This window comes from Gymnoscopelus braueri (genome assembly GCF_963280865.1).
Source record: "Gymnoscopelus braueri genome assembly, chromosome: 11".
Lineage (NCBI taxonomy): Eukaryota > Metazoa > Chordata > Actinopteri > Myctophiformes > Myctophidae > Gymnoscopelus > Gymnoscopelus braueri.
The window spans coordinates 49,204,480-49,226,883 of record NC_137613.1 but is presented as its reverse complement, the minus strand read 5'-3'; the positions used below and the strand labels follow the sequence as shown (position 1 = coordinate 49,226,883).

General features: G+C 43.9%; 1 protein-coding gene across 1 annotated transcript in view; it reads left to right on the top strand.

The window, feature by feature from the left end:
• The window catches only part of LOC308094550 (receptor-type tyrosine-protein phosphatase U-like), a gene marked incomplete at its 3' end in the record, with an annotated part of 148,486 nt that overhangs the window by 110,477 nt on the left and 15,605 nt on the right, over positions 1-22,404 (top strand). The window contains exons 14-23 of the mRNA XM_080441274.1: positions 5,419-5,557; positions 7,144-7,173; positions 7,548-7,708; positions 7,870-8,060; positions 10,166-10,238; positions 11,100-11,182; positions 13,655-13,672; positions 17,820-17,856; positions 20,538-20,635; positions 21,480-21,596. Coding sequence (XP_080297400.1) covers positions 5,419-5,557; positions 7,144-7,173; positions 7,548-7,708; positions 7,870-8,060; positions 10,166-10,238; positions 11,100-11,182; positions 13,655-13,672; positions 17,820-17,856; positions 20,538-20,635; positions 21,480-21,596 — 947 coding nt within the window. The remainder of the gene's footprint in view (positions 1-5,418; positions 5,558-7,143; positions 7,174-7,547; positions 7,709-7,869; positions 8,061-10,165; positions 10,239-11,099; positions 11,183-13,654; positions 13,673-17,819; positions 17,857-20,537; positions 20,636-21,479; positions 21,597-22,404) is intronic.

Sequence of the window (22,404 nt, the reverse complement as noted above, 5' to 3'; positions counted from 1 at the left end):
GTATTCTGCTTCCTGAGAGGGGAAGAGAGAGAGACGCCTTGAGACAGAGCGGGAGACGGAGATACAGTAGAAGCCTATATTTCAAATAACAGCGGAGAGAGAGTATAAGCAGATGAAGGGAAGGTGCTGAATTATACTCTTGAGAAAGGGCCGTGTTAAATTGGATTCCTCTCCCCGAACTCTCCCTTTCTTATCTGAAGCACGATGACATCAAAGGTTCCCGCCTCTCCATTGTCTGGCGCTGCGACACAAAAGCTGAGGAGGTGCGGTTGCAGACATATTTATATGAAACATCCTTTGGTCCTGTATATGATCGTGGCCCCGAGGACGTGTTGATGTGGTTCCATTTCCTGTCCAGGTATTAGTGGTGGTGTGAAGACGGTGTCCTGGTTGTTGTTTTGGCGGTCTCTGCCTCCATACGTTCCTCTCATGTTCTCTCCTCTGTTTGTGTTTACAATACAAGGCTCACAGATGACAGGAAGGACACTATCTGATTAATTACAGGCTAATGCAAGGAAATTGAGATATAAACACTGCTTGCGTTACCCATTCTTACAAACCCTTTCTCATTTCCTGCATTCCCACAGCTGGATGCTTGCTGCATTGAGTTTTAATATAATGGCTTTGCTCTGAATACGGGGCTAAGAGCAGAGTGACTCATCTGGCACATTGTGAGATAGCAGCATGTCTGTGGAGCTGCATTGATTCAAGACACTATAACCATCACCAGTCCACTGCCCAACAAGCCAAACCACAGATCCTTAACACATTGAATGCCAATCGCGTAGATCTACGCGAACCTATTTAAAGCCGCAGCGTGCCAGTCGCGTAGATCTACGCGAACCGCCGATTCCCATTGATTTTGCCCCAGGTGCACTTTCCGAATTTTTTTGATCCATTTCCGTTTCCGGTTTCCGGTCGGAAACAGAATTATTCGGGTTCCGTTTTTTTCGATCGTATCCGCTTCCTGTCTGGGATCCTGTTTAAAACTCGATTTTCTCGGTTGTTGTTTTTCTCCTCGCTGATCACTGTTTACCGTTGATCGGCTGTATCTTCAAAATGGCGGCTCGCATTTGGAAACTGTTTTCGCTGGCCGTTTCTCACGGATCCGCTGTGTGTTTAGAACCAAATGAACGCGCACTTTTAACTTATTTAGCGAGGTCTGTGGCGACATGAAAAAAACAACAATAAAACGCTGGCACTGGTGAGTACATTATGAGATTAAACTCTGGCATGGAATGTGTTAAATGGTCTTAAATTTTGTTTTTGAAATTCAAGGTCTAAAAATGAATGTAGTGTCTTGTAGGAGTGGAGGCATACTGAACGAGCGTGTCGTTAAATAGGTAGCACATGAAATGCATTTGTGCAACATTTATTTCCTAACCTCCCTTTAAGCGATGTCCGAGACAGTTGTCCTCAAAACCATGCCCCCAATCACTGTGATCGGCTGAGACATGCGGAGGGAGCACTCCTACACTAGCTCGCTCACTCCTACTCTAGCTCGCCTGGCGGCTTGCTTGCCTTCTTCTCAAGTGATATTAAAAAGTCATGCAAATGCCCAGCAAGCTAGACTCTATATTCTAGGTTCCTCTTAATTGTTTTTGGGCTCAGCTGAAACACCATAACTCCCACATGAAATTGGCATGGCTCTGTGGGCCGACAAACAAACGGCCCTCAAATGTCTCTGCCTTTAATACGCCGTTTCATTTTTTGCTCCTCAGTACAACCAAGTTACACTGCTCTGTTTCATTCATTCTTATAATCTTGATGGCAATTTATTTAGTCTTTGGAAAAACATGCACAGGAGCCCAAATGATGATTCAGTGAGAGAGGCATTTCAAGCTCCTGGCTGGGTGTGATGAAAATATGGAGACAAACGACACGTAGAGACAGTGACATTATTGTGACATATGTCTCAGAGTCTGCCATGGAAAATAGCCTCCCTGAATGAGAGAGAGTATCCATTAACTGAGAGAACCAGAGTGACATGTTCCAGGCCAACCCCCCCCCCCCCCCCCCTTTTCTCTCTCTCTCTGCTGTGTGGGGAAGCTCTTCATTGCAGCGAGGAAGTGAGAGTATGAAGGGAATGTAGGGAATAAGTGGAGCGGAGCGTGTGTGCGGTAATATACTTGGCTACTGACTCCTTTAGTTGGCAGCGCCATCCAATATGAACACGAACTGGATCGGTGCTCTATTGTGACAAATTCTTTACCATATCTCTCTCTCTCGCGCACGCGTGCTCTCTCTCTCATGCGTGCTCTCTCTCTCTCAGGTGGATATAATGTCTGTAGGTTGAGGAGGATGATAGGCTACTTTACACTGATAAACCTTCCCTCTGTGCTCTTGCTGCGGTAAAAGAAGCTCGCTAAGATTAAAAGACTCCACTGTCATCTGCAGCTTCACCTAGCAGCTGTTTTTATCCATGACTGATCTTCTGCTTTATCAATTAGATTTGGGGCAGGAGTCGGGTAATGCATTTTCTTTTCGCTGTGTCGCTGGCACTAAGATCTTCCAAACCGCCAGGAGGTTCAGTTGTATGTTGTGTTTTCCGTGGTCATTTGTCACTGGAACAGTATGTCAACATCACTAGGGTGTTGCACGTTTAATCATAAATTGGCATAACGTCTAAGATTAGGAAAACAAAGTTTGAAGATTGGAAATGAGTTTTGCAGACAATAGAAACATTAACCTTTGCTCTGTGAGAAGAGCTTGTTAAAAGTTATCTCAGCCTCTATTTGAATCAAATTTTACATGAGTAACTTGTTTCTACTAAGCTTAGTCTCGGCTAAGGTTACTTTAAGTTTGTTTCTTAGAACATAGACGTGATAAAACTTTGTGAGAAAATGACAAAAACACAAAAACAACCAATTACAACCAGAAACAAATTTGTACAAGGAAAACCCAAGTAGGTCATGAAAACTTTTTCTTCAAGACAGGTGAACAAAATAAACTTTGAAATCAATGTAAGATACTTCAGTCAGATAGCTCACAATTGAGAACATGAATAGCTTGAGAAGCTCTTCATTGTTGTTGTTGTGTAATGTTTTGCTTTCTTTCATGTGCATTCTTTTTGTGTTTTCCTTTGTTGTATTTTGGTGCTGTTTTGTTTGATCTGTATAGTACTTTGGATGACATCAGTGTCATTTTAAATGTGCTCTATAAATAAACGTTATAGAGCATTTTATTCATAAAATGTGTGAATATTGTATTTGGCTATTGGCACGCTATACATTACTCCCCGCTCAGCACATCAGAAGACAACCATTTCAGGGAGATACCCCCCCCCCTCCCATGGGAAAACAAAAACATTTGAGTTAAGCAGAGGCTACTGGTGGTGCTGTGGTGGTGGTGGGAGCAAACAAAGTGCATACAACGTTCAGTGGCACTGACAGCAAGAGGAAGTACAATGAATGAAGTGAGCTTAATTAGACCGCCAATTTGGTCAGCTGCTTGGCACATTGCATGTGCGTCACATGCATGTAAACCTCTCGAGTGTATCTGCCTGAACTAGCTCGCAAAAGCTCATAAAATGATTTCAACTAGAACAGGGGTTTTCAACTGATTTTGACCCAGGGACCACCATCCTGACTAAGAGCAACCTGAGCACCACCACTATTGTGCGTGGTGGGTCCATCATAGACCCACCCCACACAATAGTGGTGGGGGTTCATGCACCACAGGGAGCTGGAGAAAATAGCTATAATATCAATATAATATCTAATAAAATACAGTGATTTTGTTTGAATATGATGGAATATGATTAAGGATTACTGTGATTATGGTAAGCTCACATTTCATATCACACACACACCATACAGTAAGAACTCCTGTAAGTTATTAAAAGTTTAAAAAAAAGTTTTTATTATTTTTTTTAATGCATGGCCAGGGACCACCTGCAATACCTCCGCAGACCACCAGTGGTCCGCGGACCACCGGTTGAAAACCCCTGAACTAGAAGATGACATCACAGAGGAAAAGAGTGCGAGAGAGTGTGAGAGAGAGAGAGAGAGAGACAGAAAGTGTGTGTGTACGCGTGCATGCGTGAGTGTGGTTTTGAGTGTCTAAGTATCTTCGCGGAGTGAGAAGAGATGGCGTGCACAGTAACATTCTGTTCATTTAACTCAGAGTGTACAAATGGACCCACTCTCAGAGGTCCATTTGTATTAAAGTGTATTTAGTTAGTGAGCAAAGAGTTTTAAATAGTTTAAAAGTGCTGAGACATGTTGATTCACTGTCAAAATGAATGCAGCAGTTTAACATGTCGATTCACTGTCAATATGAATGCAGCATAAACAGCCAGGCTCCTCTATGTGTGTTGATGTTGAACTGACTGCAACCTCCTTAGAATGTCGGGCACATACTGTATGAACAGGGAACTCTACTGAAAGAACCTTTTTAAAGGTTCTGGTTGACCTGTATATTTTAGAATAAAAGGACATGTTAGATATGAAGTTAATGTGTCATATCTTTATAACAAATTATTTAATTGACAAAAGAGTGCTGCTGATCGTTTAGTCTGGTTAATGAAAATGTTCTAACAAATCTTTTCAGTTGAGAGTGATTCTTGAGGAGATTGGTAGTATAAATGTGGAAACCCAAGCGATATTCTAGTATCTAAGATATGAATAAAACAAACCCTTATAACTCAGGGGAACTGGAACTGCTCATTGTGACGCATTGAAGTTCTCTGTTTAATCACGATGACCCACATACGCTACGTGTGCGAGGTATGGATTAGCAAACATAGACATGAGTCGAAAATCTTAAGAAAAGTTAACTGTTGAAATAATACTTTTTGGTCATAATTGCGGGTGAGTCTTGATATAATTGCAATGATACACTTGAGACCGTGATGTACAGATGTGACATTCCAAAGTTTCAAAGAGTGAAATGGTGGCAGGTGCGAATTGGCCTCATTTCACACCTGGCAAATCAGGCACGACAATGGGGGGGGGGACTTTACAGGGAAAGATTAGGAAAAGTGAAGAGATACGATACGATACGATAATACTTTATTGTCAGTTCACACTGAAATTTGTCTTGCGACCCAGCAGCCATGTATGCAACAATAAACAGTACACACATTTGACATGACACAAGAAAAACAAAACAAAATACATACATAAAGACATACAAAGACAAGAGCAGTGTCCACCTCTCAGCCTACCCCTGGCCTATAACTCCCGATTAAGCCTCATTGTCGTCTGATGGACAAAGGACGGAAGAGAAGTGTAAAGAGTACTGTTGGCACAAGGTGTAATCACGTGTTAAGCTATGGTATAATCACAATATTCATAATATATCATGGCCTCAAAGTGTATTATATTGCTTAAATGTAAGATTAAGATTAATGTGTTTTCTTTGTTATATTAAAAGCAGAATGAATCAAATCCATTGTGTCTTTGTTCCTCTGTGCAGCTGCATGCAAGGACTCCAAGCGGGCTCTGGAGGTATCCCAGCATGCAGAGGACATGGGCTTGATCCTGGGAGCCTGTGCTGGAGGTCTGGTGGTCCTCATCCTGCTTCTGGGGGCCATTGTCATCGCTGTCAAGAAGGGGTAAGTACAACGCGTTGATGGTCAGTCTCAAGTGATTTATACTCCGCGACTCTGGAACAGCCTGCCCCTCCACATCCGATCCCCCCAATCGATCGGGGCTTTCAAGGCCAAACTCAAAACCCATCTCTTTTCCCTCGCTTTTAATAGCATCTAATTTCCATGTATGTAATGTAACTTCCACTGATACGTATTTCTCCTTCCCTCTTTTATGTTGTCTTTTAAATGTGTTTTCCTTTGTTGCTCCTAAATATTTTGTGAATTTGCTCTGTTGTTTTTGCATTGATGTTTTTAAATTTGCCTGTACAGCACTTTGGTTCAGCTTGCCTGTTTGTAAATGTGCTATATAAATAAAGCTTGATTTGATTTGATTTGATATTTGACGTCGGAGCCATGATCCATGTACTGCTGGTTCCACATCTACAGTGTGGAGTTGGTGGAGCTCCTAAGTCGCACATCCACGAGTACATTTATCTCTATTCCACTTTGACAGCTGTGCTCCACTGAGAAATATATTTGACAATAAGAATGAATTACAATCGGAGTTAGTGAAATTGCTGAGCATTAATCCTACATTCTCTGGAGCTTCAGCCAACCTTTTGTGTTTCATTCATCTCATACGCTATTTTAATTCTAATTTCAAGATCTGTATGCTGGCTGAGTAGCCCCCCAAGAAATAAAAATAAATAATGCAAGCAAGCAAGAAAAATGAATTCACTCCAGTCGCATTTGAATCATTGGCTGCTTTTCCACCGGCAAATTACCTCCGTCGTCAACTACACCTGCAGTCGCATTCTTCCTCCTCTCACTAGGCAATGTCTTGACACTCATCTGAGTGTGAAATATTTGATCATGGGGCGTGTTATTCCATTGGCCACTCAATTACATGAGGCGAGCAGCTGTGAGGTGCCACTATATGAGCTGGTAATTGGTTAGGAAGGATGTTTTTTTAGACCAACACCCTTGTTACTTTTTTTCCAGTAGCATAGAGGCAGAATGAATGGTATTTCGTCAAAGAGAGGGAAGTGATTCATAAGATTCACAAACCACAAGTCTAGCCGGCTACACGGCCACATGCCACCCAGAGAGAGAGAGAGAGAGAGCGAGAGCAGATGCGTTTATAATTAGCCGGCGATGTTGTGCTCTCCCGTGGTTGTATCACAGGGCTATTTATTATCTGCAGAGGGCACAGAAAATCCCCGCCCACAAGCCCCAAGTTGCTCACCCAGCACATATTCCTCCCCAACCCCCCCTGAAGTATCTCTCTCTTTACGAGGTTTGATGACATCATGGGCCCATAAGCATGCTCATTAGTGTCCTCTGTGTGTCTACATCACAAACTACCTCCATGCACAAGCCTGTGAGTCGAGCCCATTGGTCAAGCTTGTTATGCTCGTTCATGTTTTGAGCTTTGGTGGGATTTACTAATGTTCAAAGTTTCCAGTCACATTCCAACACTCGTCTCCCCGATGGCCATCTTGATAAACCATGATAATAACTTTTTTTTGTCTCTCTGTCTCTGTCTCTGTCTCTCTAACTCTCACTCTCACTCTCACTCTCCTCTCACTCTCCTCCTTCATGCTAATCAGAAGGGACTTCTATACTTACCCTTACTACCCGTAAGTGACTTCTCAATCCTGTTCATACTGACGTCACCCTTTACCCGCTTGTCCTCTCTAACCCAAACCCAACTCATCTTTACTTTACCTCACTTTTTTCTTTCTTTTTGCCTACCCCCTCGCTCTCCCTTAACACCTCTCTTGGTATCACCAAATCCCACATTCCATCCCTCACCCGTTTTCAATTTCTTTCCTGTTATTTTCTCTATTCCATCAAATTTTTCATCTCCTCAATCACTCCCTCCCTACCCCCTCCCTCCAACTCACTCACTCACCCCCCTCCTCTCTCTCTCTCTCATTCTGCTTCCTTCTCCCGTCTCTCTCTCTCTCTTATCTCTCTCTTCCCCTCCATGTCTCTATCTCTACCTGTACAGTAGGAAGAAGGTGAGCATCAACAAGGCGGCCATGTCGTATCATCTGGAGAAAGGTCGTAAGCTGAGCGCTCTGGATTGCAGCATGACGGACCAGAGTACCCTGCAGCAAGATGAAAAGATGGCACACTCTTTCATGGACGCCCACGGCTGCAATGCTCGAAGTAAGAGAGACACAACTTTACGACCGCTCTCTGAAAACCACCTGTCAAAAATCTAATGCCAGTTGGCCAACATAGATTTAGGCTGTTTAGTAAAATACAGTATCATGTTTTGTGCATTGAGTTTGAAATGTTTGCTAACACAGAGTTCACCGTGTGCCCAGATGAACAGCGTTCCTTCGTGAACGAGTCGAGCAGCCTGCTCGGAGGCTCCTCCCCTCATCGCCTCTGTCGGAGGAAGAGCTTGCCCTATCTCACGGGTCAGCTCCACCCAGCGGTACGTGTGGCTGACCTCCTCCAACACATCAACCACATGAAGACCGGCGAAGGATACGGCTTCAAGCAGGAGTACGAGGTGAGGGGGGGGGGGGGGAGGGGAGGTTTGCATATATAATGCGTGCGGACGAGCTGACATCAGCTCCGGGTGCCACAGTGCTCAGCCAGTGTCATCCGTCTCTCCCTGACCTTGGCCATGACCCACGTGAGGCCCTCCGTATAGGTCCACATTTCTGATGTGGTCCTCCCACGTGAAAATTAAGTTCCTTTTGTAGCATTCTTGTGTTGAAATCACGTGCTGTGAGCGTCCATGTCTCGGCCCCGTCCAGCAGTACTGATTGTACTCTAACCATGAACAGCCGCTTCTTGAGGTCATCTCCCATCTCTTTCCCAGATTTTCACCCTCGTCCTTCACCACCTCGTGCATCGTCCCCCTGGCAGTGGCAATGGTTCTTTCTCCGTGTTGAATGCCATTACTTTTGTTTTCTTGGCATTGAGCTAGAGGCCGATGTTCCTGCACTCCATTTCAGTAGCAGTTCCCTTCCTTTCTCTGCTGTGTCTGAGACTGGGGTAATATATAATACATTTGCTGATACATAATACTGCAGACAACTTTTGTTTACTTTATGAAGGCTGCACCGGACATTTTTAATATTCATCAGTGTGCAATAAAGTCTAGTTTCATTTCAGCCCCATGGCAGAGATAATACAGCTAGACAGTATTTCTGGCCCTGTAATTAGGCCTTTTAAAAATAAAGTCCCCTCTATTTCCCTTTGAACTTTGATACAAAGTTACTCACTTTTGCCAGTGGCGATAAGTCTTTTCCTTTTTCTTCTTCTTATGCTCATCCACCTACAGTAACCCAAATACACTTAGATTTAGATTCATTCAATTATTCCCTGGGAGTCCAACAAATTCACCTCCCAAAAATCAATACGTGGGTGGCTTTTTCAGTCTGGCTCCTCATCTTCATTGCCGGGAGAAATAAACAAGATGAAGAGGATCAGCGTGCACACCGCTGTCACACTTCATAACGCTTATTTCCCACCGGGGCAGTGCTGGTGCAGTTTATCTTGCCTTTTTTGCAAGGCATTGTGGGTGTTTTAGGGGAGTGTGGGGGGGGTGCGTGAGAGGACAACATTTAGACTGGTTTTCCTTCATAAACAGTGACCACGTTTGGCAGTTATCAGAGACGAATATTACTGAACTACAAGTGAAAGTTGCTCAATTTGATCAGTCAAATTTGTACTGGAGTGCATTTAACATGAAAGTACATTTTCTTTTTAATATCACTGCATCGCTGTATTGAACTTTAAACATTATATATATATAGATATCGATGTATAGATAGATATATACAGTATATATTTTTGACAGTTATAATCTTAAAAAAAAAACTAAAACAACTAATACTCAACTAAAGTTCATACTCACAAAATGAACTCAAGTACAGTACTCAAGTAAATGTACTTTGTTACTGTCCACCACTGGCAGTAACTGATGGGGTGAAGGACGTAGGGCTCTGTGTGGAGGTGTGCTGGTTATCAGCGGGTTCCCAAGGAGAGCATGGAGATGGACAGAGGTGGATGAGAGCAGCTTCTTAAGTGGGATTAGAGCAGGTATTACCTGTGTTGGATCCAGTGGCTGAAGTAATCCCCTGATCACAATGCTGTCCCTGGTTTGTCCCGGGCCTCAGGTTGATCCCATATCGTCCCCCCTCCCCCTCGCCCACAAGTGATTGGACCACCTTTGATGAGGGACTTAGTGAGCCTCAGTACAAGTGTGTGAATGTGCCCACAGACGGAGCGAGGAGATCAGGGGGAATTATCGTGAGGCGGAACGTGACGTGACTGTGTTCGCTCGCCACCAAGCTGCTACTACTACTACTACTGTTGTTGTTGCTGCTACTGCTACTGCTACTGCTACTGCTACTGCTACTGCTACTGCTACTGCTACTATTTGTATTGTCATAATAATAATATTAATAATAATAATAATTATTATTATTATTACAGCTGCTTAGCATCTCTCAGCACAATGTAGTGGCAGATGTCTGCTGATGGCATTATGGTGACGTTCCTCAAACATATCCAACTGGGAAATACAGGGTTACTGTACCGAAACATTGCCTAACTATGCTTATAATTAGTCATTAATATGATGATGTTGCTTTTTCCTTCCAGAGTTTTTTCGATGGCTGGGATGTGACAAAGAAAAAGGACAAGACTAAAGGAAGACATGATAGTTTACTCAGCCGTAAGTCACAATTAGCGACACAGCTAACAGTACACAGCTCAGAAGGAAGCCACCTCCATTGAAAAACAAATAGAAGTTTGTTGCATTTAATTGCCATAAACATGACAGCTTTGCTGTCTTGTATATATTTTTTTCATATATAATCCACCATGTACATTTTTATATTCCCAGTGAGTTGTAGATGTCATAATAATAACTGACATTATCCTATGTACTGCAACTGCTAATGTAGCTTAATCGTAGATGCTCTTTATTGTTGCATGGTTGTTATTAAAGGAACGCTCCGCTGTTTTTCAACACTCGTTATCACTGAGCAGGGAATGGAAAGCACCACAGCGTGGTGACGTAATCACACACGTGACACAAACTTGAGCCATTCTCTCCTCTGCCACTAGAGGCAGTGGTCTGCAGAACAGCTTTAGAACCAAGCCGTCACAGTGAATTGTGGGTATTGTAGGATCAGACCAAGCCCCCAGAACCACTTTTTTAACCAAGCCCCCAGAACCGAGAGGGAGCAGTGAAGCGAATTGGACATGGTGGCCAATCATAGGTACTGCAGCTTATTACGGCTGGGGCCAGACACATGGCCCCATAACTCCATAACTCTATGGATCAGACAGAAAAGTGTCATGGCATAGAAAAGGAACATCATTATCTCAGCTGGTATTGCATGTAATCAAAATGTTTATTTTTCGATTTACATAGTTTATATCAGAAATCCACTAAACATCCACACATGTGACAGTGGAGCGTTCCTTTAAGTCTGTTGAAATGCAATTAATGTCTAAATTAACTTTATGAATAATCGGATCAGTTAAGTTATCAATGAGTGCTAAAGTATTCCTTCTTGATGCATTTCAGATGATCGTCATCAAGTCAAACTGCACTCTTTGCTGGCAGACCCCAACTCTGACTCTGACTACGTCAACGCCAACTACATCGATGTAAGTCTCTTTAACCTCCACCTCCTTCACTTTGTTCTTTACCCTCGTCCAAAACAAACGACGGTCCCTACTAGACCCCCTGTTATTGACCCAGGATGTTCTACTAGACCCCCATTAGAGGGGATCCGGGACGTTCTGGACTTTCTGTCTGTGAGCGCTGGATTGCCATTGCACGATCACAATGGCTCAGCGTTGTTCTATAGTTTAAGGTGGTGGTGTTGTTAAAATAAGCGCTAAATAGCTCTATATTATTTTCTTTAAAGGTTTCATGACATTCAGATTTACAAAGCATTAAAAGTATCATGGTCCTTCAAACGTGTATTAAAAGGTTTTAACTGAAAAATCCACTCCAGTGAGCCATGGGAGTTTTTTTTTCTCTCTGTGTTCTGAAGCCTTTTCAGCTGCAATGGGGAAAAAAACGATTTGCCTGCGGGTGTCACTGTTGAGGGATTTTGCCTGTCAATCATCGCCTCTGCTCCACCCCCCAAAAGGAGAAGGATAGGGGATGGGCGGGGAGGAGAGGGGGCGGGATTAATGGACTATGACGTCAAAGTCCAGGGGCCAATCACAGCATATTGTTCAGAAAACCCCAGACCACCGAAAATCCACTGAATGTTCAGTGGAAAAGTTCCGTTTTTTTGGGGTGTAATTGTGATCATAATAAAAAAAATTAAAAAAAATGAAAATGAATGTCATGAAACCTTTAAGATATTGTGGGGCTTATCTGCCTTTATTCATACAGTGGAGAGAGACAGGAAACAGAAAGAGAGTCGGAGAGTGATATGCAGCAAAAATGGTCCGGCCTGCCTGGGAATCGAACCTGTCGAACTCGCTGGTATCAGAGGCATTAGAGCCTATGTGGTATGTGCCCTACCCACCGTATGGTGCCGCAGTTGGCTCCAATAGAACAGGCTTGATCCTCTCATCTGTTGTTGGTTTTGATCACACAGAGTGAGGATCTCAGCAAGCCTCTCTCAATCCCAGCAGCACAGCGTAGCACCTGTTGCATCACATCACAGCAGATTTGTACCCTATGAACCTACAGGTTCTGAAGAACAAACACGTTTTTACTTTGAGATCTGCTGTTAGCTCAGCAAGTAAAGGTCATTCAGAGGTGGCACTGGAAAAGCCTGTCTTTCAGAAAGCAGGCTCAGTTTTAGCACAGTGTGGGTCAAGTTAAGTGCTTATGACAGATGTGAAAGCGAAGGGGTTCGATAGGGCTTGCTCTACTCTCTGAATACTGTATTAGGGCCCTTTGTTTTCACCAAAATGAATGGAAGGTGGACAATGAGGACTGGATTGGTTGTAGATGCCTGACGAAGCAGTGTTATGTGGGTGGAGAGGGTTTGAAGAGGAGCTATTTAACTTCACTGCTTGTTGCAGCAGTTCAGTGCCTGCTCTCTTGAGAGAGACTCCATTACAGAATGAAAGCTCTCTGGTGTCATTAAGGCATTCATTCCGGGAACGCATCTGTGTCATTTTGGATTTCTTTGGCTATTCAAAAATAGCAGATATACAAGCTCAAGATCTACACGCTATGAGCTTGTAGTTTTAGAGTTAGCTGGTTGCTGCTGGACAGCAGACATTTTTAACTCAAATCTTTGCTTCTGGGGGGGGGGGTTACTGGAACAAAATATTTTGAGATGGGGGGATCCGCGGATAAATACATATATTGGGTGGTCCTTGACATGGAAAAAGTTAGAGAACCACTGATATATATAACAACATAAGTTATTTTCAAAAAAACTGTTAGGATTTAGAAGACATTTGTAGAATCTCCCCAGAAGCAAAGACTTGAGTTTAAAAAAAAATTGCTTTAAAAAACATATATTCAAAGATTTGCACACATTTTCACGATTTTTCAAAAACAAATCTACAAGCTTGTTGCGTGGCACTCGTGCCGCGCTATGAGCTTGTAGATCTGCTATTTTTGAATAGCCCAAAGTATAAGATAATGGTTCTACCTAAAAATCTAAAATGACACAGTATGAATGGGTTAAGCGTGCTGTCTACAGCACTGCCTGCATGTCTTTGCACTGACCCCTGATTCTATGTTATTAATGGAAGGCACCTATATACTGTAGGTCACCGTAGATGGACCCTTTCCCAAAGGTTAAGAGGAAAGAAAATGTCACAAAGATCTCCAACTGGAATGGAACCAGGCATGATGGACTTTATGTTGTCAGATGCCGGCGCCTTCCCAAGACTTTGAGAGAGTGGAACAAAACATTCTCGTTATAAAACCCTGTGACGTCATGACTCTTTTTTGAAGATGATTGTCTCCACAGGTGGCTTGTTGCTTCTCCTCTCAAAGCATTTCATCTCCCTCTCCCACTCTACTGTGATCACTATAACTAGCTCTTGTTTCCTCCCCTCCTTCCCTCTCCTCTCTCTCTCTCTCTCTCTCTCTCTCTCTCTCTCTCTCTTTCTTTTATTTCCCCTCCCCCATTCCCAACTTTTGGCGTCTCTTAGATTCGGATAAACAGGGAAGTAAGTATTTGGCTTCTCTTCTCTTTCCATCTACCCCATCTCCCCTCCCCCCCCCCCCACACACACACACACACACACACACACAACCCTCATCTATTGCCTCTGTTAGAGCCCTGTGCGGAACTGTTTTCTTAGTCCCGCTCCCAGTGGATTTCTGGCCATTCCTGTCCGTGCCCACAATGGTTTATGGTAAATTTCTGACTGCTGCTCCCACCCGCAATAAATATAGAAGTGCTATTTAGTCCCGCAAAATCCTGAATTATTTATATTTGGCCCCAATAACATTGCAAACACAAACACAGAGTGTGAGAGGGAGAGAGAGAGAGAGACAGACAGAGAGATACGGCCATTACAGCACCACGGACAGCGACACAGTGGGCTCGGCTGGATTTACTGCATGACAGTTAGGTCATTAAATAGATGCATTTTGCATATACCTGTCGGGAACAACGTTTCAAAATGATGCTCTCTGCGTTTAGCCGTAAGATAAACGTGTTCGTATCATGTTAAAGTCAAACACGCCCACACATGCTTCAGTTGCGCTATACGTATATCAAGGTTTATTGCAGGATTTTGCGGGACTTGTAGGTTGTTGTTTTTTGATCGCCCATTTCCGCCTGCAGGCATCTAAAAACCGCCTGCTGTCGCAAGATTTACGTCGGCTCCCGCGGGACCGCCGCTCTCGATGCAGGGCTCTACCCTCTGTGTCCCTGCCAGCTCTCCATGGCTCATCTCCCATAGCAGCCCCCCCCCATCCCCCCATCCTTTCCTCTCTCCCCTGCTATGAGCTGCTAAGCCTTCATGACCACTGCAATTCCTCTGAGTTTTTGATCCAAACTGGCTGTGGCTGCTCTTTACCTCCCTTCTTTCATGTGTAATCAGATCCTCACCTGGAGTTAGATGTTTATGTTGGTGCATCCTGAATCAGGCCTGGCAGAGAGACTCCACACAGAAGAATCCACTAGGTCACATCATACATATTTGGAAGAATCCACTAGGTCACATCATGCATATGTAGAAGAATCCACTAGGTCACATCATGCATATGTAGAAGAATCCACTAGGTCACATCATGCATATGTAGAAGAATCCACTAGGTCACATTATACATAGAAGAATCCACTAGGTCACATCATGCATATGTAGAAGAATCCACTAGGTCACATTATACATAGAAGAATCCACTAGGTCACATCATGCATATGTAGACGAATCCACTAGGTCACATTATACATAGAAGAATCTACTAGGTCACATCATGCATATGTAGAAGAATCCACTAGGTCACATCAGGCATATGTAGAAGAATCCACTAGGTCACATCATACATATGTAGAAGAATCCACTAGGTCACATCATACATATGTGGAAGAATCCACTAGGTCACATCATGCATATGTAGAAGAATCCACTAGGTCACATTATACATAGAAGAATCCACTAGGTCACATCAGACATATGTAGAAGAATCCACTAGGTCACATCATGCATAGAATAATCCACTAGGTCACATCATACATACAGTACTGTATGTAGAAGAATCCACTAGGTCACATTATACATAGAAGAATCTACTAAGTCACATCATACATATGTAGAAGAATCCACTAGGTCACATCATGCATATGTAGAAGAATCCACTAGGTCACATCATACATATGTAGAAGAATCCACTAGGTCACATCATACATATGTGGAAGAATCCACTAGGTCACATCATGCATATGTAGAAGAATCCACTAGGTCACATTATACATAGAAGAATCCACTAGGTCACATCATACATATGTAGAAGAATCCACTAGGTCACATCATGCATAGAATAATCCACTAGGTCACATCATACATACAGTACTGTATGTAGAAGAATCCACTAGGTCACATCATGCATATGTAGATTTCGCTCAAAGCCAGTGGAGATACACGGCACAGCACTGCAGGGTTCCTGTCGCACGTTAACAGACAGTTAGCAGATGTTAGGCACACGGCATGCTAGCACAGAATATGTATTTTCTTTCCCATGTCAAACCATGACACCTTCTATGTTTGTCTTAAAGGAGCACTCCCCTGTTTTCTCAACTCAATCTGTCCGGTGTGAGTAATGAATGAAATATATACTGAATGGCTGCGAGTTCACACCATGACTCCAGCACTGGCTTTACAAAGTCCCAGTGTGTGCCTATGACGACGGCGGAGTACAATATCCCAACTAGGGTTTGGATCTATTTTACCGATTTTGATTCCTTAACGGTTCCCTTAAAGATTCCTATAGGGGGTTCCAAATGAAACCTTACAGGACTGTAACTCTGAGAGAGCACAAATGGAACCAAATGGACCCTTACGGGTCCATTTGGTTCCATTTGTACACTCTCAGAGTTATGGTGGTCCTTGAATTTTTTTTGTTTTAGAACCACCGGTATTGTTATTGTATAGCAGACGAAAAGTCCACATACAAGCTCTGACAGTGTGATAAAAAACGGTTCCGGAAACGGTTCCAAAAGTGATGGAACCCATTCCTCCGATTCTGGACCCCAGCCCCATTCCCAACTCGTATGAACTAAAACACATTTCCCCCTAAAAATCCAGCAATGAGAGGCAGAAGCTCAGGCATCTATGACCGCTGCCCTGGCCAAGCAAGAGACCACCAGTGAGGAAGAATCGGACCATACAGCATATTCCAAGTCAGGATGTTGTAACATTAGAGTGAAGCATTATTGGTATTTTAGTATTCCTCCTACTATACAGAGAAGGACCAGGGTCAAATACATTGAGATAAGCTTGAAAAACAGTGGAGTATTCTTTTAAGTCCTTTGGGAGATTTTAAACTAATCTTTTGTGCACACACTGAATTTCGATTTTCTTCGGTCCTATTCTGAAGATGTTGGCTGAGAAAAGGGAGACATTTTTAAAAAGCACTTTAGAAAAACATTCTTTCTTTTGGATGCAATTGATTGCTTTGTGTGGTGTCAAGTGCGTACAGTAGGCTTTTGCATGTTATCCTTTTCCTTTCCATCCTTGTTTTGCACATTTGTGTCCTTGTTTGCCTCCCCTTGGGCACCATGGTTGCCAAGGCAACAGACATGAAACGGGTTGGTCTGTGGGAGTTCGGCACCAAAAGGCTCATGGGAATCATGGTCACTGCACTTTTCCATAGCAATGGCCGTCCATCTCAACTTTATTCTGATATCCATGACAGTTGCACAATGTAATTTTGTTTGGCTGCCTGGCTGCAATTTTATGTGCAAGTGTCGATGTAGGTACGTGTGTGCATTATGTGTATGCAGGAGTTGGAATCACTTTACATACGAGCAATGCCAAGCTTCAATGAGGAGCTCACCCATTTTCAACCTATCTTCATATAATTGGTCCTCACACTGTAAGATTGTAAAATACTTTCTACTTGCTCTGTGTCTCAGAGGAGGTCCGTGGACAATTCAGAAACCTACAGTACCTACCATCGTTAGACAGTTTTGCTAAGATTTCAAACATATTTTTTTTATTATCGCAAGAACAATGGCTTCTATTTCAGCGTACTAAGACTGTAAATTGTGACATCTTGTTATGAGCATGAGTGAGGACCAATTACAGTATATGAAGATGAGTTTGATAATCATAGCTATTAATTAAGTATCATAGCTGTTAATATGGCAGAGCTGAGGAGAAAGAGACGTTCAGCCAGATCAGTCAGAGTCACTCATTTTAGGAACTGTATTGTACTGTGATACACTACCACATGCAAAACCACATACAATGAAATGAGAACCATTAACATGCAGCTTCTCTCACTCTGTTCATAATGACGCCGGCAGGGACAAAGATCATCATTTCATGATTTTGAGTGAGATACCACAACAAAAGACAAGCAAGTGTCTCCTCGATAAAAAGCAATCGTCGATGGCAGAGCACAAATTAGTTTCTGTGGGCTGTGAAATATTTTTCATTCAATCTATAAGTGCAGCAGACATTTTTACATATTGCTGCTACCGTCTCCAAGCTCTTAGACCAATACGAGATGAGTTAATGCTGGAAATGGAGAGAGAGTGGGACAAAATTCGACTCCGTGTTTGTATTGTGATTTTTATAATTATTGACACACTCTCTCCGTTTCCTCCAACCTCTTTCCTCTCCTCCTGTCAACTTTATACAGGGCTACCAGCGATCCAACCACTTCATCGCCACCCAAGGTGAGTCTCATGCCCGCATACGGTACATTATACCACATAACTATGGCGTGCACAGTGTTTTCATGTTTGTGAGGACGCAAAAGCATTTGTTTGGACCGGTCTTCCTTCTGAACACACCGGCTGTCGATATTGAAATGAGCTGTTTGAATAATTAATGTGTAAACAACAGGGGAGCCGATGTTCCATCACGCTACAGCTGGCTGTCTCCTGACAACCGCCGTGTTCTCCGATCCCCCACCAAACGCTCCCATAATGACTCACTGTAACTGTCAGTCAGTCTGACGCTGTTACGCCACCGACTGTGTCTCTGTGTGAAATGGTTACTTTGTTTCTCTCTTCTACAGAGGACAGGCGGTGGTGCATTATCATTCTGTACGTTTTATAAGTTATTACGTCACCTGCACACCCCAGGCACAAAGACGCATTTCACCATCACAAATAAACACAACTAGACCGCTCCTGTTTATTCAGTCAGTGTGTTTCTTCAGTGCGTAATCCCCCTCTGATTTCTGTCTGTCTTTTGTCTTTGGTTGCAACCTTACTGCTTCACAAAAACATTAAGTCATGAAATTGTCTCCTTTTCTCTCACGCACACTTTCACACCCTCCCCCCACCCCACTCCGACACCCCTCTCCCTCGGTCTCTCACACCATCTGTCTGCATTACTTTGTGATGTGCGTGCACATGCGTGTGTGCACACACTCTCACACACACACACACACACACACACACACACACACACACACACACACAGTACTCTATGGTACACTGAATACTGTACGACTTATGTTTAAAACACTTGCGTGCGCAAGTGTTTTAAACATAAGTCGTACAGTATTCAGTGAAATGCATCAGCGGTGGGTGTTTGCATATGAATAGCCTGCCTCTCTGTGGGCTGCTTGCTGCAGAGGCCCATAGAAGCCGATCCAACGAGTTGAGCCTGGAGCCACATGTTCCTGTGTAGGAGAGCAGCAGGCTCTCTGCATGGGCCCCATTCTGTATTCTGCCCAGGATGAAGGTGTGGGAGGAGTTGGATGAGGAAGGGAGACGGATGAGGAGGCAGCGAAACGGCAAGTTCGCTCCTCGCCCCGAGAGCCGGTGTGCTGCGGCGTCTGAAAGCACAGCGCGGTGTGCCATGCACGTCGATGGGATCAATCAGCGTCTATTTCTCCCACACCCCCCTCTGGTGATGTTGTTACTGGGCCCGGCTGACGCTGGAGAAATAAACTTGTGATTTCAGCGGTGCGTGCGGAGGCTGGTGCCGTGATTTGCCAAACTGGGAAGTGGAGATTGAGCCAGATACTGATGTCTGCTCGCCTCGCTGTTCGCCACAGTACAGCCCAGACTACGCTGTTATGAAGGCAAAACTGTAGTCGGGAGCTGCTGTCGTGTGGTATTATTATTTCCTTTTAAAAAGGCAGCTAAATGAATGTTTCTCTGTGTCTCTCAGCCTTCACAGAGCCCAGGGCACAAACCCATTTCTTGTTAAGACGGAGGTAGAAGGAAATAATGCTGCAAAGAAGTACAAGTGCTGCTCTAATTTGATTTTGCTTAACATTGATTTCGTCTGTTAAGATCAAAGCCCTCCGTTGGCCCAAATGTTGCTGTACTTGTGGGCGTTTTGGTGGATCAGATGTGTCTGTTTTTGGGTTGGATTCGCTGTCAGATGTTATTTAAGCCGTAGATGTAAATGTGTGGCACCGCTACTCCTCACTGTTTCACCAGCTTTGTTTTTTATGATGCAATACCACCATTTGAAGAAGCCTTTCAGAACAGAGCATAACCAGAAGTTTAAATGCCATTCATATTGGCATAGAGGATTTTATTATAAGTCATAACTTCATACTTCGAATGATTAAAATAACAAGTAAATCCGAGCATCCATTGTTGACTTAAACTGGAGGCGTGCATTTGTAAGAGAAAGAATACAAAGCGCTGTTTGGTGTCACCATCCAATCATGTAACAGGACTGATAAGGTGTGACCTTCAGTGAAGGTCATGTGAATCTGTTCCAGGCGATGTCACACAGTGTTCCTATGAAGCTGTGTGGGTGTCAAAAAGTGTTAAAAATGAAGGGACATGTTGATCATTAAAAAGACATAGCATAACCAGCTCAGCAGCCAGTATGAGATAGAGCCTTGTGATATTATCAGAGGCACAGTGTAATGAAATCAATGAAAGTGTCATCTGCCCCGGGGACTGTGATTTGTGTCAGCAAACGGCGCCTCGGTGAGCCAACGCAGGGCTTTGTTTAGGATTTGTGGGTATATTGAAATGACATTTCTCCCAGTAGGAGAAGAACACAGAATGGACAATAGTTCACAAATGACACCTTGTTACTCTATTCTCTGGCATGGATTACAGCGTGTCTGTGTTGATGGTTATTGCTGCTAGTTGCCCTGACTTATGGCTCATCTCTCCACCCCCCACATCCTCTCCTCTGTCTGCACCTCTGTCTCCTTCTGTGCCTCCTTTTATTTATGTGTCTCCATCTATTTCCGTGCCTCCATCTTTTTATTTAACTCCACTTCTTCACCCCTGTCTGCTTCTGTGCCTCTCTACTTCTTTCTGAACGTCAATTTCACCTCCATCTTTTTCTTCTCACCTCCTTTCTCCTCCTCCACCTCTTGCTTTGTCTCCATGTCCTCCCTTACCTGTTTGCGTGCGCACCTCCTCCACAGGTCCCAAGCAGGAGATGATCTATGACTTCTGGAGAATGGTGTGGCAGGAGAACTGCTTCAGCATCGTCATGATCACCAAGCTGGTGGAGGTGGGCAGGGTACGTACCTCTGACCAAACCTCCCATCTGGGAAGACAGATGGAGGCAACATGTATTTATGGAGCTGCCCTTTATCATTTGTTATATGCAGTAGATATATCAGAGCAGCAGTTGTAGCTCTCCTTGGTGGATGGTACAGTGTCTTCCCGGTCCCAGCAGAGAGCCATGAGTAATCACCAGTTACTTTGATGACGGTGCTCCAAGGTCAGAGCCCTGATGCACGCCCCCTCGTACGCCGTGTCCTGGATGTTCTGATGGCAGCAGCCGTCCCTGCTGCCTCTGATAACAGCCTATTATTTCATGCAATCTATTGAATGTTTGACCCTGTGCCACAGTGATGCACATTTGGTACAGAAATACAGTCCATGTGACACACAGCCCCTCCATGACTCACTGGCGTTGAACACGCGGATGAATTCCCACCGTTATTATGAGAGGACGGCTGTAGCTTAGAGTCCATCTGGTAATCCGAAGGTCACCGGTTAGCCTCCCAGCCCCAGTCTTTGAGCCGAAGTGTCCCTGAGAAAGACACGTAACCCCTAACTGCTCCCCCCGAGCGCACATCGTAACCCTCTGAGTAGCCATCAGCTGGGCGAAGTTGAAACAGAATCTTCCTCCACGGGTTTATAACGTATCCCAAATTCTCTCTTTCATTATAGACTTTTGGGCTGATCTGAATGAAGCAGTGTGTCTGAATGTAGGATAGGTAAATCTTACCATTGTGTATGTGCGCGTGAACACACACACACACACACACACACACACACACACACACACACACACACACACACACACACACACACACACACACACACACTCAAATACTGTGTGTTTGTTTCTCCAGATGAAGTGCTGTAAGTACTGGCCTGATGACAGTGAACTGTATGGAGACATCAAGATAACGCTGCTGAAGACTGAAACTCTATCAGAATACACCGTGCGCACCTTTGCTATGGAGAGGGTGAGACACACACACACACACACACACACACACACACACACACACACACACACACACACAGCACATCAACATCAAGACTATTCACTACATGACCTTTAAACCAAAATAGACCCGTCTTGAAAGACAAAACTAACAAAAGACCACAATCACCAAGACAAGACTTCACAAAAAAGGAGAAGAAATGCATCCCACACAAAAATATGAAAATGCATCAGAATCCAACTTTCTTGTCACATCACAGCTCTACAGGTGTAAGGAAGTGGGTAAAATGTGTTTTTCGTGCAAAAATCATGTGGACATGCTCATCCTCTGACAGGTACCCACTCACACATGTTGTATTGTTGAATAAAACCTGGACCATGCCACCCACATCTCAGTTACAATGCCAACCGTACCGTATATACCACCTGACACCTCTAAAACACATCATGCAAACTACACCATCTGCACCCTCTCTGTACCACTTTGCACCTCCAAAAACACAGCATGCAAACAGCTTGCGTTCTGTCATAGTTTCCGACATGCGTTCACTTTTCCGTCTGGTCCCACTTGGCGACTTAACAGGATTTTCTGTTTGTGGCGTTCTTCCAGCAAACACCATGGTTAAAAGCCGTTCACACCAAGCACAGTAACTATAACGAGAGTTATGCATATAACTAAGGTTCTACGAATTCCGGATGACCGCCAGAGGCAGTGTTTTCAACACCTGGATATCATCGCGCGCTCGCGCATAGGTCGAATATTAATACCAACAAAGTCACTCGTGACCTGTGTACGCGCACGCCACCTATTTAGGTGCGGTGCACAC